Source organism: Lipotes vexillifer, unplaced genomic scaffold (assembly GCF_000442215.2).
Source record: "Lipotes vexillifer unplaced genomic scaffold, Lipotes_vexillifer_v1.1 scaffold12, whole genome shotgun sequence".
In the NCBI taxonomy this organism is placed as follows: domain Eukaryota; kingdom Metazoa; phylum Chordata; class Mammalia; order Artiodactyla; family Lipotidae; genus Lipotes; species Lipotes vexillifer.
This window is the reverse complement of record NW_006796716.1, coordinates 1,677,302-1,695,421: the sequence shown is the minus strand read 5'-3', so window position 1 is coordinate 1,695,421 and position 18,120 is coordinate 1,677,302. Positions and strand designations below refer to the sequence as shown.

The window sequence follows — 18,120 nt, the reverse complement described above, 5'->3', positions numbered from 1 at the left end:
GTTCGGCTGGTAGGGCAAGGCTCACGTCCAAGGGTGGGGCGGGGCGGGGCGGGGCAGGGGCAGGAAGGGGCCGCGGGTGAAGACTCACCTACGCGCCGCCGCACCACGTGGGCCGCAAAACGCGCCGGGCTGCCAAAGGCCAGCCAGCCCAGACCCGGCGCGGCGCGGCGCGGCGCGGCGTACGTGCGCGCACGCGAGCGTGCGTGCGTGCGATTTGCGATCAGGCGGCGCGGCGGACAGCCCCGGCGGCGGGGCGGGGAGAGTTATATTGCGGGGTCCTTCCTCGCTCACCCTGGTTCCTCTCGGAGCGGAGACGGCAAATGGCGGACTTCGATACCTACGACGATCGGGCCTACAGCAGCTTCGGCGGCGGCAGAGGGTGAGGCGGGCGTGCGCGGGCCCCGGCCGGGCGCGGGAGGCGGGCGGAGTCAGGGGCCCCTGGGCCGCGGCCTTCTAGCGCGCACAGCAAGGGGCGGCGAGCGGTAGGGGCCCGGCTGGGCCGACTGAGGCCTCGTAGAGGCGCCGGGAGGAGTGGGGTCTGGAAATGGCGCGCTCGGGGAGGGTGCGGCGGCGGTTAGGCTCCCCGGGTTTTGCTCGCGGGACAGATCCCTCTCTGTGCCACCCTCCCCCGCCGCCTACGATGTGTCTTTCCTCTGCCTCGGTCGCAGGGCCAGGCCGCAGCGGCGCTGAGTGCCCGGTAGGACGAGCTCCCGCTTCCAGCTCCATCCCCCAGTACGGTGGGGCCAGCGCGGGGCTGTGCTGCAGCGCGGGGGTGGGGGCCGCGGCCTAACCCGCTCCAGTCCCGGCCGCGGCTTCCTGTTGTCAGCCTGCGCTGCAGGCCCCCTGGCCCCTTTTGCCAGGAGACCAGCGGGCTTGGTATGATCGGAAGGCCGAGAGAGGGGCGATTCCCATCCCTTTACGGGTGTGAGGCTGGGGTTTGGCAGCTGGAGCCCTGGAATAGTTCGATTCACCCCGGGGTCGGGGGAGACCAACCAGAACATACACACCATAGCATTGTATTTATCCTTTCTTAGATCAGAGTGCCTTGTTGACAAGTGCTACGTGCCTACTGGCAGAAAATGTTACTCTCCCTGGTTTCTGCAGACCTGGAGAAGGAATCGCATTTAGCTTCGTTCTGATTCTGGTCATACACAGGCTATATGTAATTGAGGCACCTTGTTTAAAAGAAGGATCCCTGACTAGTGAAGAAAAAGCTTATGGTGTTCAATTCCAGGAACCCGCCCTAGATTATTTCTTTTTAGCCACAAGTTACCTCATACAGAATTTGGAAGATAGGCTATAAACATCTTGTTGTTTGTCAAGGGCACACTTGGCCTTTGTGTGATTTACAGAAAGGATTACTTTCCCAGGATAACACCACAATAGTATCTACTGAGGTGTCCAGTCTCCTGTGTTTCAATCCTAAAAGTATCTTTGTTTGGTGAAGAATGATCTTTTAATACCTTGGTTTGGGAATGGCTCAAATAAAAGCTTGCTTGGGTGCGGGAGTGTACCCAGTATCATTCATGAAGGTTGGGGACATGGAAGTTGGGGGAGGTGGAGCCACCTGTTACTTCAAAGAATACTTTATTTATTAATAAAAAAGAAATAGATGTTGGATTACATGTAAAGTTAATGCCTTCGGGGTAGGTTTCTAGACATCAAATTTGTACTTCAGTCATCTCGAAATTTAATAACTAGGATTTTCTTTTCCTTCCTAGTTTCAAAAAGCATTTGGAAGTACCCAGGAAAATTCTTAAACAGAGTAGTTCAGATTAAGGCAGCTCCAAGGACTTTTAGTTGGTTTGGAACTACAGTGTTAGTCATATTATACAGAGCCTGGGGATTTTTTATTATTATTATTTTTTAATTCTGCCTTCTGACAAATTTACCAGCTGTTCTGGTGACTAGAGGTGTTCGAGTTAGACTTTCGGTGGATATCAAATTTTGACAGTTGGAGTGCCTTGAACAATAGGAGTTGATCAAAAGTAAAATTCTCTTTTAAGATGCCATTTATTTATCAGAATATCAAAAGACGAGGACACTGTTAGCCATTTACCCAGATGTACTCCAAAAACTTGTATAAGAGAATAGTAGCCGGCATGATACATCTCCTAAGCTTCCTAATAAAAAGTCCTTTTACTGTTAATCACCTTCTACATCTTACCTTCTCAGAATTTTCCACTTCATCTTCATGTAAAAGTACATAGGAAATACTGCTCAGACTGCCAAAAAGTAGTTTTTAGAACCTGTTGGTGAATTTGTGTGTTCTTTGAGGCGGTGTCACAGGTGAGTCAGGAAACTTCACAAAGGACTAGACACGTAGTGGTGCAATCTGTGCCAAAGCTTTCCTATTCCAGATAGTTAATGTTATTTTAACTTCATCAGGTCGAAAGTTATCAGTTATTGGAATCTTTGAAATTTAGCAAGGTGATAGGATAGTTGACCAGATATTCTTCAATGATAATTTTGAGTTTTGAATTATGTTCACATCAGTACATGTCTCGGTGCTCTTTGTTTATGTTCAGATAGAAGCTTAAGCATTATAGACGATTACCACCTATGGAAAGCTGGTCTTGTATTGCTTTGTTTGGTGTTTTTTGTTTTTTAATTTATTTTATTTAAGTTATTTATTTATGGCTGCGTTGGGTCTCCGTTGCTGCGCACGGGCTTTCTGTGGTTGCGGCGAGTGAGGGCTGCTCTTCATTGCAATGCGTGGGCTTCTTACTGTGGTGGCTTCTCTTGTTGCGGAGCACAGGCTCTAGGCGCGCGGGCTTCAGTAGTTGTGGCACACAGGCTCAGTAGTTGTGGCTCTAGGGCTCTGGAGTGCAGGCTCCGTAGTTGTGGCTCACGGGCTTAGTTGCTCTGTGGCATGTGGGATCTTCCCGGCCCAGGGCTCGAACCCATGTCCCTGCATTGGCAGGTGGATTCTTAACCACTGCGCCACCAGGGAAGTCCCTGTTTGGTACTTTTGTAAGGCAACTTCTCTGTAGTCTAAAACACCTTAACTAGATAAGATGTCTCAACTCTAAGCAACTTGGGTCACAGGTGAAAGGAATGGCAGGTTTGAAATATAGAGTCAAGGGGCTTCCCTGCAGTGGTTAAGAATCCACCTGCCAATGCAGGGGACACGGGTTCGAGCCCTGGCCCAGGAAGATCCCACATGCCGCGGAGCAACTAAGTCCATGGGCCACAACTACTGAGCCTGCGCTCTAGAGCCTGCGAGCCATAACTACTGAAGCCCACGCGCCTAGAACCTGTGCTCCACAACAAGAGAAGCCACTGCAATGAGAAGCCTGCGCACTGCAAGGAAGGTAGCCCCTGCTCGCCACAACTAGAGAAAGCCCGTGTGCAGAAACGAAGACCCAACGCAGCCAAAAATAAAATAAATAAAAACAAATTAATTAATTAATTAAAAAAAGAAGGGTCTTCTCATTAAAAACAAAACAAAAACCAAGAACTTGGGTTTTAATAATTATACATTCCCTGTAAGTTTATTTTGTAGGTGTGTGTAATAACCAGTACGGTTTTCAGGAAGCAATACTGAACAACTGCTTTGTTTCCCCAGCCTATAGAGGCATGTTCCCTGCAGCAGAGGAGAGAACCAGGGACTGCATTGTTGCTCAGAAAGCAAGTCAAAACAAAATTCCAAATTATCAGGAGTTGACTGTACCATATCTTGAATGTATTTGTTTTTTCACTTTGCTAAATTATCTTTGTGGGGTTCCAGTTTTTCATTTGCTATTGACAGTAAAGTGGAGAGTAACACTGATTTTACATTTTTAACTGCAAAAGGGCTTTTGAGTGCTTAACTTAAAAGTAGCATCAATCCTGAGAATTAGATTGGAACTTGGAATTAGCAAGAATTAATATTGCTGAAATGGTACCTGCTAAAAATTGATTAAGCTACAAAGTTAAATATTCTTTATTAGGTTCCAGTTAGGGGATTTAGAATTCTAATCTTTGAGTCTTACAGGATTTAAGCTTGGCATCTCTGTCTAAATTTCTAAGGATATTTTAAGCCTTAAAATGGGGAAGAAAGTGTATAAAAGCTAGCTAGTTTCACTTATAACAGGATCTGTAAAGGTGTTGAAAGGCATATTCTAAAATCCTGTTTACCTATCAAATGGCAAGTTGTTTGGGTTTATTGTCATCCTTCTCTCCACTCAGTCTCCCAGTGCTTGATTCCAAGTCATTGTCCTCTTTGCGAAGTGTTGTTACCACAAATACTTGGTTTTACCAAGAGATCTTTGAGATGTCAGATGTTCAGGCAGAAGCCCTGGCTTTAGAATCAGGCAGACCAGAGCTTAAGTGTCCTCTTGGCTGTGTATTAGCAGTATGATCTGGGCACATTTCTTTACCTCTCTGAGCCTCACTTTCCCTGCATATAAGATAGAAACCCCTCTATAGGGCTGTTGGGGAGTATTAAATGAGATGTTAAACTGTGCAGCACAGTATCTGGTACATTAAAAATGCTTAATATTTGATAGCTGTTGATTTATAATTTTTTAAATTTATTTATTTATTTTTGGCTGCCTTGGGTCTTCATTGCTGCGCACAGGCTTTCTCTAGTTGCGGCGAGAGGGGGCTACTCTTTTGTTGCGGTGCGTGGGCTTCTCCTGTTGTGGAGCACAGGCTCTAGGCGTGCGGGTTCAGTAGTTGTGGCACATGGGCTCATTAGTTGTGGCTTGCAGGCTCTAGAGCACAGACTCAGTAGTTGTGGCACATGGGCTTAGTTGCTCCACGGCATGTGGGATCTTCCCAGACCAGGGCTCAAACCTGTGTCCCCTGCATTGGCAGGCAGATTCTTAACCACTGTGCCACGAGGGAAGTCCAATTTATAATTTTTTAATTCTTAAAATAATTCCTTTGGAGTTAGAGTGGGAAAATTTCTGTTAAGGGTTAGATGGAGTGAGTTTTTATTTTCCTGTCTATATTTCTAAAGCCAATAAAGGGAAAGCTGTTCAGTTTATAGGCATAAAGCATTTATAATGTAATCCCATAAGTATGGTAAATTAGTACCAAGTAATTCATTCTTTTTATTCATTTATTTATTGGCTGCTTTGGCTCTTAGTTGCTGCACACAGGCTTTCTCTTTCATTGCAGTGCACGGGCTTCTCATTGCGGTAGCTTGTTGCGGAGCATGGGCTCTAGGCACATGGGCTTCAGTAGTTGTGGCACTCTGGCTCAGTAGTTGTGGCTCGTGGGCTCTAGACTGCAGGCGCACGGGCTTAGTTGCTCCATGGCTTGTGGGATCCTCTCGGACCAGGGCTCAAACGTGTGTCTTCTGCATTGGCAAGCAGATTCTTAACCACTGTGCCACCAGGGAAGTCCCACCAAGTGATTCATTCTTTTTTTTCTTTTTTCTTTTTTCTTTTTTTTTTTGCGGTACGCGGGCCTCTCACTGTTGTGGCCTCTCCCGTTGCGGAGCACAGGCTCCGCACACGCAGGCTCAACAGCCATGGCTCACGGGCCCAGCCGCTCCCCGGCATGTGGGATCTTCCCGGACTGGGGCACGAACCTGTGTCCCCTGCATTGGCAGGCGGACTCTCAACCACTGCACCACCAGGGAAGCCCAAGTAATTCATTTTTGTACATTATTGGTTTGTAACAGAATTCATGCTTGGAATACTTAAATGTCTTCTGAGATTTCTGAAAAAAAATTTTTTTTCGCATACTTTCAAAATTTATATTTCTGTTTGAAATTAACCTTAGTGTTCTGGAAAGACTTTACACAAATTCAAGAAGTCTTCCCAGAAACTTGGAACATACAAAGCAGAATGTTTGGCTGGGGGTGTGGGGGGGCATGGTCAGTCCTAGATCAGATCCACCTTCCAGTTTCCAGCTTCCACTAGAAATGGAAGAGTGTTGGGCAAAAGACCATGGCATGCATCTTTGCCTTTTCATCGTTTGTGCAGCTGGTTAGACCTGCACACTCAGGGCACGAAGTAAGTGACCACTTGATTTTGATTGCACTTAGCAGCTGTAATGTCTAAGTTGTCTTTTTAAATAATTGAACATCCTATTTTTTTAAAGTTTGCCAACCATATGATGGTTTTTAAAATGTTTTTCTTGATAAGACCCTCTGGATGTGCTTCAGTATGTTGATACTCTACTGAAAACATAGTACCTTCATTGCACTCCAGTATAGGATAGATGTAGCTGGTGATCTCCCTCGCTCTGCACACTGTTCTCTAATTGAAATAATCAGTTGCATTTTTGGAGCCACCCACCCACCCCCCCTTTTTTTTTGGCCGCACCACGGGGCTTCTGGTATCTTAGTTCCCCTGACTATGAATTGAACCTGGGCCCTTGGCAGTGAAAGCAAGGAGTCCTAACAACTGGACCGCCAGGGAATTCCCTGGAGCCTTTTGAATATCTGGCTGAGTAGAAGACAGCTCGTTTCTCATAGCTGCTTCTTTATTCACTCTTGAGGTAGGTTGTTTGGTTGACATATATGAAGGAAATCCAGCCTTACATAGGTAAGTAGTTGGAAGTGGGAGGACTTTTTAATAGCCTTTTCAGATAATTGTAGATACTCTTATTTGTGACTGTATCAAAACTTGACCAGTGGTAATTTCCATAAAAGTTAGTTGTAACAATAAACTTTTAATACTCTTACATTAAAATCCATAGATCTATCTTATATTTTGAGTGGATCTCTTACTGTGCTTTTTTTTTTTTTTTTTGGCTGTATTGGGTCTTTGTTGCTGTGCGCAAGCTTTCTCTAGTTGCGGTGAGCAGGGGCTACTCTTCGTTGTGGTGCGCGAGCTTCTCATTGTCGTGGCTTCTCTTGTTGTGGAGCATGGGCTCTAGGCGTGTGGGCTTCAGTAGTTGTGGCTCACGGGCTCTAGAGCGCAGGCTCAGTAGTTGTGGCGCATGGGCTTAGTTGCTCCGCGGCATGTGGGGTCTTCCCCGGCCAGGGCTCAAACCTGTGTCCCTTGCATTGGCAGGCAGATTCTTAACCACTGCGCCACCAGGGAAGCCCAGCTGTACATTTTTTTTTTTGTAACATGATACTTTGGTCATTTGGAAAATACCAGTTCACTGAGTTATGTAGCTCTTCCAAATGTTGAAGCATTTCGCTATACAGTGTCAAAAATCATGTTCATTAATGTCGCCATCAGTTTCATAAGAAGATTTTCAGGTATTGGGAAACTGTCAAGCTTATATTGATAAAAGTTTTCTAAAATTCTGGTTTTTGCTTGAAAGCCTGCGTTTTGTCATTCGCAGCAGATAATACTGTTGTTTTCCTTGAAGTGACAGATTCACTTCATTTACAAGAAAAAGTCTATGTAGCATCCGAGTCTGAACCATAGTTTGTCAGTTCTTTCAGGTACAAATGGTGTTCCATGAAAAGAATAGCTGGTTCAGCTTGTAACTCACTTGCAGGAGTGCCTTTCCCGGAGGTAACCATGTACTTCTGTAAGCAGCACAAGTGCTTCATTCCCATTTTGTAACAGGGAATATTTTTAAAGTGGGTCAGTATTTAATAAAATTAATCATTTTTACCACTTTCTCAAAAACATTCTTTGCAGAAGGTGGCTTTTTTTTTTTTGGCTGCGCCATGAGGCTTGTCGGATCTTTGTTCCTCCACCAGGGATCGAACCTGGGTGAAAGCGTGGGCTGCTAACCACTGGACCATTAGGGAATCCACCCCCGCTCCCCTTTTTTTTTTTAATACTGCAAGTGCATGAGTAATAGTGCAGTTTGGTGCCCCGACCTGATTCATGCGAAGGCCAATGGCATGATCGGTGTATGTGTTTGCTCTCTTTGACTTAACAGGGATACTACAGCCAGAAAGGTTTGGCTCTGGGGGGGCAGAGCCAGAACCAAAGGAAGTACATTTTGGTGCTTTTGGAGGCCGTCTGAAAATGCAAAGAATTGTTACTTTAACTGATTTTCTGTTAATGGAGGAGCCTCAGTATGGTCTAGATTGGAATTTACCAGTTGCTCATTTTACCTAATAGTTAAAGATTTTTAAAATAAATGTATTTATTATTTTTTATATTTTTATTTTTGGTTGCATTGGGTCTTCATTGCTGCGCACAGGTTTTCTCTAGTTGCAGTGAGCAGAGGCGACTCTTTGTTGCAGTACGTGGGCTTCTCATTGTGGTGGCTTCTCTTGATGCAGAGCACGGGCTCAGTGGTTGTGGCATGCGGGCTCTAGAGCGCAGGCTCGGTAGTTGTGGCACACGGGCTTAGTTGCTTTGTGGCATGTGGGATCTTCCCGGACCAGGGCTCGAACTCATGTCCCCTGCATTGGCAGGCAGATTCTCAACCGATGCGCCACCAGGGAAGTCCCAAATCTGGAACTTTTGGATTTAGTAACCTTTTTCACCCATACGAAGTTATTAAATTACTAAGCTCATCTTTCCTTGCATGTTAGGAGTCCAAAATTTTAGTTCATTATGATAAATACCTTTTCACAGTAAGAAAAGTTCCCTAAAAGACTGTGTAAACCAGAAGTCCCTTTCGTGTTCACTATTCATCTAAAACAAGGCTTTCAAACTGCCTGTTGTGTCCTGTTGGGAGATGATGAAATCAACTTAGTGTGGGTCCTGGTAAGCATCTTTTAAGGTGAAATAGAATAGAGAATAGTGTGCATTATACTATGAGTTAGTACTGTTGGCAAGCTTTTTAAAATTAATTTGTGTAGTTAACATGCAGGAATGTATGCATGTATTAAGTTGTGATGTAAAATGTATTTCTTGTTGTTGTACACAGCCTGAAAATTTTTTGAAAAATACTTAAATACAGGGCTTCCCTGGTGGCACAGTGGTTGAGAGTCTGCCTGCCGACGCAGGGGACGCGGGTTCATGCCCCGGTCCGGGAGGATCCCACATGCCGCGGAGCGGCTGGGCCCGTGAGCCATGGCCGCTGAGCCTGCGCATCCGGAGCCTGTGCTCCGCAATGGGAGAGGCCACAGCGATGAGAGAGGCCTGTGTACCGCAAAAAAAAAAAAAACTTAGGTACATAATTGGGGATGTCTTCTGAATACATGTAACCCTCTCTTATAATCTAAATTTTTTTCCGAGTAAGCGCACCCACACTGGTGAAGAAGTTACTGGCAACCCTAAAGTAGTTGGTAGGCCTGTGGCTTCATTCCTTCCACCCTAAGGCTCGGATATTGTAATAGTTCTGAGATAAAGCAGTGAACAAGGCAAGAGTTCCTACCTCAGAACAACTTTGCGTTTCTGTGCATTGCTTTTTATATCTTACAGATGTGATTGAATTAAGTTCCCATTCACAGCAGAAAAGAGCTCCTTGAAATAGGGCTCATTGAAGAATTCACCACAGACAGTGCTCCCTCCCCACCCCCAGTGTTTACCAGAAACTTTCAGAGGCTTTCATGCACATCCTGTAGTAATGACAGTTGTCAAGATAAAGGGATTTAATTTTGAGTGCTAATTGAAGGCCTTGGAAAATACATACACTTAGAGGAAGATCTACTTGGAACTGAAGGGTCTTTAATCCAAGTTCCATTGGGCTAATTTGTTAAAACCTAAGTTACAACTGAAATGTAATGTGGCATCTTGGATCAGGAAAAGGACATTAGGTGAAAGCTAAGAAAATCTGAATAAACTGAACTAGTTAGTAATGAGTTAGTTGATGATGTATTGATATTGGTTCTGTGATTGTAACCAGTGTATCTTCCTAATGTAAGATGTTAGTAGGTAGTGTAAAAAGGTGTTTATGAAATAAGGGCTTGGCTTTTGAGAGCCTAACCTTTTTTGATTATTGTCTAGAAACCAAGTAGGTTACACATTTTGATCTTTCTTTCTGCATGCTCAGAGGATTTTGTCTTTGTTGCTTACTTGGATTTTATTCTCATAAAGGCAGTCTTACTGTGATTTTATGTAGGATCTAGGATAGTGCCTCAGGCCATGTGATATATGCTAATAAGTGTTTCTGGGTGGCACATGAAAGACCAAAGTTGTTGATCAGCCCCAATGAAACTAACTCAGTTATCACCTAGAAGTAATAGAGGGAGAGCACCTAATGTTCCAAATACCAAAGAGAGGTTAATACTCTATAGTCATGGTATCTTGGCACTGGTCTTAAAGTTTTAAGAATGACAGCAACAGTACTTAAATTCTGTATAGTTTCTAATGCACCTAGAAATCTTCGTAAAATTCTTGTCCAGAAATAATAGCATGTGACCTTCATTTTTTATTATCTTTTACACTTTGGAAGCAAGTCTTGAGCACTTAATTTTGTTTCATCCACTTACTGACTCTAATCCCAGCCCTAATAATCTCTTCTCTTCTTTTTTCTTATAGTTGCCCTTCCTCCAGTTTCCTCTCACTCCTATACATCTTCAGTTATTCACACGTTATCATCTTAAGAGTTCAGTGTTTTGTCTGCTGCCTGGAAAATAGAGTCCAAGTGCCTTTTGCTCCACCCTGCAGAGACAGTACTTGTTGCTGTCTCCTGAATTTTCTGCAGTCTTTTACTTGGGATGTGATTTCTCCTTTCTAGATGCCTGGACCCCCTTAGCTGAATTATAAGCTCCTTGAGGGTAGGAACAAGTCTTAGGTTTGTGCCCTCATTATGGTGCTCTGTATTTAATAGACATTCAGATACTTTGTTGATTTGAGTGAAGAAACGTGATTTGTCTGTAACTCCAGGTGTGATTTTGGTCACACCTGGAGTTGAGAGTTGGATTTCCTAAATGACTGAGGATGTAATTATTACTTTAAAACTTTCATTTTTTTTTTTTTTTAAATCAATAGACTGTCCCTTTGTGCAACAGTAATGAGTGGGCAAGCCCATTGCTCAGTGGGAGCGATATGGCCTGGGAGGTTGCAGCACAGCCCTTCAGGTCTCTATTCTGAATTGCAGGGTGGTGGGTAGGTGGGGGTGTGTGCCCAGGCCTGCAGCTTTGCCTCATCTGTTGCCTGCTTTACATCCATGGCTTGTTAGTCAGCCTCCTTCTGTATGAGCAGTGTATCCTGTAGCGTGTTTAATTTACCCATAACACTTTAGAATTGTTATTAAACTTTTGTAAAGCAATCAGTCTCTGTGAAGTGTTTTTATGGTCAATTTCAAACTCCCTTATAACATAGAAATTTGAAATATTTGTAAAGTAACAGATGAGAAAACCGAGGTACAGAGGTGATTTGGAAGAGGTCCTACACCAAGCTAAGTAAGGTGCCAGGTGAGTCTTCTGTGTTTTTAACCTGTTTTAGAAAGTGCTTTCATGTAACATAGCTTATTTAGATAATAGTCCCCTCTAAACTTAAATTAGTGTCAGAAGTATCTCATAAGAATTTTAGCTCAAAGAATTTCTGACGTTTGACATTTTTATTTGATTGATGACAGAATGTATCCTTTTATTACGTCCAGATGCATTCTCTGGGGTTTGTCTTCTTCACCCTTGTCTCTCAAGTTGCTGGCACACTGTAGACTCTTCATAGAGTGAATAAATTGAAATCTACCAGGCTGGCCCCAGTTCCACTGCATTGTAATGTCTTCAGTGAACTACTCAACGAAAAGCTAAAAACCACTCAAGTCCTGTAGAACTGACAGATCAGGTAGGGCAGTATTTAGGACTGCATCTGTTAGTCTTGAAAAAATCTGGAGTGTTAAGCCACTGGCAGTTTTGTGAGGCTAGGGTGAAATGAGCAAGTTGATGGGCTTGGGTTAGCTCTTTCCATATCTCCAGCTCTTAAAGTACTGCTTGCCTGAAGCAGGATTTTTCTATCTTTGCAAAGACAGAGCTGGCTTCTGATCCTACTGCATTCTTGCTAGTGCCCCCCCTCAGTAGCATTCACCTGGGCAGCGGTCCTTATCAAGGCTTGCTTACATGGCTTTCTGTACTCAGTCAGAGGTTGGTTGACCCTATCTTTTCAGTCCTCTGTCCAGCACCCCACAGAAGTTCTCATGTGCCCTTTTAGCAAGCCTTCCTACCTCCACTTTCTTGCTTCATCAAACAGACACCTACCAAATTTATCATTTCTTCATCCTTACCTTCATGTTGAATTTTTAAAAAATCATTGTAGCCCTTTGCTTTTTTACATATCTATGTAAATATATACACAAACACGCATGTATGCATTTACAGTTATTTATGTTTTATATGTGCTGCTCAGGTGTAAGCTACTCCAGGACAAGGGGCTGTTTTCCACCAGATGTTTAATAAATGTTGAGTAGATGAATTTAAAGTGTTTTTAATTATATTTGGTCCCCTGTTTTGACAGTTTTCCAAGTGTTTATCCTGTATTTTATATGTTCAGTACCCAGTCCCAAAGAGTATCTTACTGAAAATATTTTAGGTTTTATGGGGGTTTTGTTTGTTTGTTTGTTTGGCTGCATTGGGTCTTCGTTGCTGTGCGTGGGCTTTCTCTAGTTGCGGTGAGCAGGGGCTACTCTTCATTGCAGTGGTTTCTTTTGTTGCAGAGCACAGGCTCTAGGTGTGCGGGCTTCAGTAGTTGTGGCACGCGGGCTCAGTAGTTGTGGCGCACGGCTTAGTTGCTCCGAGGCATGTGGGATCTTCCCCGGCCAGGGCTCGAGCCCTAGTCCCCTGCACTGGCAGGAGGATTCTTAACCACTGCGCCACCAGGGAAGTCCCAGTTTTATGGTTATTGAAATGCAAAATAAGTCACATTCCCTCGTAAGCCTATTTTTCTGGTATTAGGACAGAATGCAGGATTTTTCTATTGGGAAGCAGCAGTTCTGAGTTAATTAAACTTAAAATTTTTAGCCATCTAAGAATTACTTCATAGCCTGGTTCTTCTGCTAAAAAAAAAAGAAAAAAAGAAAAAGCATTGTCTTAAAGACTGGTATTTATTATCAAATATTTGAGATATCTGGAATTTGTGTCAGGCAAGATGTGGAATCTCTTTCATGATATTTCTAGCAATATATGAATTTTAAAAATCAAGTTACTTTCGAAGACCTGGTATTAATATATATTCTGCCAAAAGAAAGGAAGGTTGACTTTAAGCAGATTTTTTTTTTTTTTTCCTTGCGTTATGCGGGCCTCTCACTGTTGTGGCCTCTCCCATTTGCGGAGCACAGGCTCCGGACGCGCAGGCTCAGCGGCCATGGCTCACGGGCCCAGCCGCTCCGCGGCATGTGGGATCTTCCCGAAACGGGGCACGAACCCGCGTCTCCTGCATCGGCAGGCGGACTCTCAAGCACTGCGCCACCAGGGAAGCCCTAAGCAGATTTTTGACTGATGTGAGGAGACTCTTTTGCTTTAAATGTCTCTTAAAGAAAAACAACACCTCCCCCTTTTAAATTTTTTTTCTCCTGTGTTCTGCAAACATTTTATTTTGAAATTTTTCAGGTCTTCAGTAAAGTTGAAAGAATGCAATACGATGGACACTGGTAGATGTCACAAGTTTCACACTTGCTTTATCTTTATATATTCGTGCATGCACACATGGGTTTATGCTGAACCCTTTGAAAATAAATGGCTGTCCTGACACTTCACTCCTAAGTACTTTGTCTCTCCTGAGAACAGAGGCATCCTACTAACTTCAGTACCAATTAATCACTCCTAAGAAATTTAATGCTGACAATAATATTTATACTCATCAGATTCAGATTTCTCCATCTGCTTTTTCTTTTACGGCTGTGTGTTCCAGGGTCCAGAGATCACATGTAGCATTGGTTATCATTCCATTAGTTCCCCTGCCTTTTTTGTCTTTCATGACTTTTACATATTTGAAGAATCTGTGCCAAAATAGAAGGCACATTTAAATTTCTCCCATTATTAATGATACTAAGTTCAGTTACCTGGTTGCAGTAGTGACTGGCAGATTCATTTTATCAGTGTTTTGGCATCCTTTGAGCCTTGCCTGAATCAGTCACTACTACATTGGTGGTTGCAGAGTAGTGGTTCTCTAATTACATGATTAATCCTACATTTTTTAGCTGACCGCCTTATTGATGTAAAGAAGAGCTCCCCTTCCCATTTATTAATTTAGTAGACTATCTATCAGAGCATTGTAGGTTCAGAGCAGAATTGATCAGAAAGTATAGAGTTCCCATATGCCCTCTGCCCTCACAAATGCACAGGGGCACAGCCTCCCCTGCTGCCAACATCTACACCAGAGTAGTACATTTGTTCCAATCAATGAATCTGCATTGACAATGTCATTATCACCCAATGTCCATAGTTAACATTAGGGCTCACTCTTGGTGTTGTCCATTCTGTTCTATGGGTTTTGACAAATGTATAATGGCCCCATTTATTTTTTTGTTTGTTTTTAAAATATTTATTTGGCTGCAGTTGGTCTTAGTTGAGGCACGCAGGATCCTCAGTTGCGTCATGCAGGCTCTTAGTTGCATTATGTGGGATCTAGTTCCCTGACCAGGGATCAAACCTGGGCCCCCTGCGTTGGGAGTGCGGAGTCTTAACCACTGGACCACCAGGGGGAAGTCCCGTGGCCCTATTTATTTGTTTGTTTGTTTGTTTTATGTGTGTTTTTTTTTTTTTTTTTTTGGGCTGACTTGGGTCTTCGTTGCTGCGCGTGGGCCTTCTCTAGTTGCGGCGAGCGGGGGCTCCTCTTTGCTGCGGTGCGCAGACTTGTCATTGCAGTGGCTTCTCTTGTTGCGGAGCAACAAGAGTTGTGGGCTCTAGGCGTGTGGGCTCAGTAGTTGCGGCACATGGGCTCAACAGTTGTGACTCCCAGGCTCTAGAGCGCAGGCTCAGCAGTTGTGGCACACGGGCTTAGCTGTTCCGCGGCATGTGGGATCTTCCCAGACCAGGGCTCGAACCCATGTCCCCTGAATTGGCAGGCGGATTCCCAACCGCTGTGCCACCAGGGAAGCTGGTCCCATTTATTTTTTTTATTTTTTTTTTTTTTATTTTTTTTGCCATATGTGGGCCTCTCACTGTTGCGGCCTCTCCCGTTGTGGAGCACAGGCTCCGGACGCGCAGGCTCAGCGGCCATGGCTCACGGGCCCAGCCGCTCCGCGGCATGTGGGATCTTCCCGGACCGGGGCACGAACCCGTGTCCCCTGTATCGGCAGGCGGACTCCCAACCACTGTGCCACCAGGGAAGCCCTGGTCCCATTTATTTTTAAATTATCTATAAAACATTGTAAACCTCAGGTCTTAAGACGGCAGTTATTATGGTCATTGTTACTCTACACATGTGAACTATGTGACAGGCAGTGTATGACGCACCATATGTTATTTCTCAGTAATTCAAGGTCTCTCTTAGTATTAATCCAGTTTTCCAAATAGGGCTTAGAGATATTGAGTAACTCCTCAAGATTATATGGTGGAGTAAGTATGTGGTAGAGCTGGGATTTAAACCAGTCCCTATGCAGATTAGCCATGATATGGTGGAGCCAGGGTCCTGCCACTTTTAAGCTCTGTAACCATGGACAAGCTAAACACCTCTTGACTTAGCTGAGGAAATGGCATTGACGTCTAAATGAATTAGTAATATATGCACCTTGTGTTTGAGGACCCAGTGAGGTAGTGCATGGGGGAGTGGAGAGTAGTATGTACAATACATAGTACTTGCTGCACAAAATGTAAAATTTTTATTAGAGCATATTATCTATAATCAGCAAGAAACAATTGTATTGTGAATGAGTTAAACTTCAGCTTCAGGGTAATAAGTGGACACTCCATTTCTGTGTGTGTTAGTATTATCGGGTGTGAAGGAGGGCATTGGCTTAGGTTCTTTTCTCCTATTCTTAGTGAATAGGAGAGAACCACTTGTCTGTAGGAGGATGTTATGTTTGGATTCGATTCTCCAGGGAAATGTACGTTCACAGAGATTCTGTGTTTCTGTGGACATTTCTGTCATCCAGTAATAGGCATGTTTTTCATAAATATTTTGGAATACTCTATTATTTCAAGGAGATGTTACTGTATACATTATATAGGATTATTTTGCCTGGGTGGTGTGGCTGAGTGGGAGACATTTTCCTTGGCCCTCTGGGGCAAGAACACAGGGGCAGAGTTGAATCCTGTCTGTTTCCCCTCCTAGGTCCCGTGGCAGTGCTGGTGGCCATGGTTCCCGTAGCCAGAAGGAGCTGCCCACAGAGCCCCCCTACACAGCATATGTAGGAAATCTACCTTTTAATACGGTGCAGGGCGACATAGACGCTATCTTTAAGGATCTCAGCATAAGGAGTGTACGGCTAGTCAGAGACAAAGACACAGACAAATTTAAAGGTGAGTTTGGGGGATTTTTACTGTGCATTATTGTAAGGGGAGGAGGGTCTAAACCAGAGGGCTCTAATTATGAAAGTGTTTCAATGAAAGTGTTCCGAACGTTTGCCTAGTCCAAGTAGTTGAAATAAACATTTATTAGCGCTTTAACGCATAGGCCTTCAGTTCTATTTGGGGGGGAAGTGTTTTCTACATAACCTAGTTTGTAGAAATATGTGGCATGTGCCCAAGTAAATCTGGCATTTTCCTGACCTATATAGCAATCCTGTCTCTGCCAGAAAAGGAGTTACCAGGAAAGAAATGAACAGATAAAACTCAGGCCTTTTCAGGTGCATATCACCTTGGCCGACTCGTGCATTTTTAGGGGGTAGTTTTTCTGTAATCTAGTTTATTATGAAGTCCAAAAGGTAACCTAGTACTCGTTGTCACTGTACATTTGTGGCTTCAGAGCATGTGTTTAGGGAAATGATTGGCTCAAATATCAGATAAAGTTAGTGTCTGTAGGTTAGTCTCTCGGGTTCTTGAGCAGAGGAGTAAGAATGAGGAACCAGATGGGCATTATCCAACTTCCAAGGCTTCCTAAAGGGAAATGTGCCCTGTATTTAAGTGCGGGATGCCAGATACAAGGGCATTCGGTTTGCTTTCTTTACCCGGAAGCACGTCCCTGAAAGGCACAGAGGCTGTGGGGCTGTAGAAGAGGCAGGGGTGCCGCCCAGCAGAGCCGGTTCCATAGTTTTGTTGTTCTGAAAGCCTGCTGACGTGAGAGCCTGGAGCCTTGTTACAGTAAGTGATCAAGCAGTGAAAAAGAACGTATCGGGTAAGCTTGGAGCAGTAAGTCCCGCTGCTAGGAAGCGTTAGGAGTTCAAATTTAAGGTAAAAATGTGTGGGTGCAGCCAGCCTTTGGGCTGAGTCAGTAGCAGCAGAGATCGTCTCATAGAAGGGCGTCTTTAGTTTCGGCAGCTCTGGAGTGTGAGATGAGTGGCAGCTCTGGAGTGACTAGGCTCTTGTTGCCTCTTTGAACTTGCAAGTAGTTTTCTCAGTTCTTCTAAGCGTTGAATCCACTTAGGGGAAAAGGCATGGATGGGGAGGTGGAGTATGGTTGGGGGTGGAGGACGGGGAACTCTACAGCCAAGCAGTACATTCTTTGTGTGAGCAAATGGCGAACAGGAAAAGTTTGGACCCAGGCTTTAGAAGCACTTGCAGTCTAGTGGGCTTTGAAGGTGAAGTGTAATCGTCATACAGGATGGGGATGGGGAGGGTGGTAATACAGGGTGCAGTGTGAGCATACGGGGCAGGGGGAGTGCCTAACCCAGATTTAACCGAGAGGGCATGGACAAGAGTGTTGCAGCTAGAAGGAAAAGCTTATTCAGAGGTTGGAGGTGAGAGAGAGGGTGTGGTTTCTTCTGTCTGGAATGTCCTCTGCTTACAGGCCTGTGTCAGAATCTAGCGTTAGAGACTCAAGTTGTCAATAAAGCATGCTGCACCGAGGCCAGCTGTCTTTAATTAATTAGCATCCTGAGGAGGATGTGCTTGTGGCCGAGGGTATGTTTTTTAGCTTTGTGAAACAAATTTTATACCAGCTACCTGAGTAGTAAGTAATGACACCCTCAGCCTGTTCCATCAAAGCATGTTTGGTATCGAATTTGAAGGCTGTGTCTTAAAGCCCCTGTTAGGTTATATTAAAGTCATTCAGAAGTCAGAATTAACAGTTCTTCAGTGACCCAAGGAAGGTTTTAATATTATGGTTAAAACATAAAGCTTTATAAAAACACAGCTGATATTTCAGTACCTATTTGATTAGCACTTTCTGTTAGAATATAATTAAGAGGGGAAAAAATATAATTAAGAGGGAGGAATACCAGTCAAGTTCTATTTATTAGAAAGTAAAATATGCTCTTGCAGGTTCTGCAAGTCTGCTGCCATCTGGATGCAACAGAAGTGGTAGTTATGATGTAGGGACATGGTACAGACAGGGA

General features: G+C 44.2%; 1 protein-coding gene across 2 annotated transcripts in view; it reads left to right on the top strand.

Moving 5' to 3' along the window:
• Positions 1 to 270: 270 nt before the first annotated feature.
• The window catches only part of EIF4H (eukaryotic translation initiation factor 4H), a 25,104-nt gene continuing 7,254 nt past the window's right edge, over positions 271 to 18,120 (top strand). For both annotated transcript variants that reach the window (XM_007468773.1, XM_007468772.1), the window contains exons 1-2: positions 271 to 379; positions 15,960 to 16,147. In XM_007468773.1, coding sequence (XP_007468835.1) covers positions 321 to 379; positions 15,960 to 16,147 — 247 coding nt within the window. In that variant the 5' untranslated portion in view covers positions 271 to 320. The remainder of the gene's footprint in view (positions 380 to 15,959; positions 16,148 to 18,120) is intronic.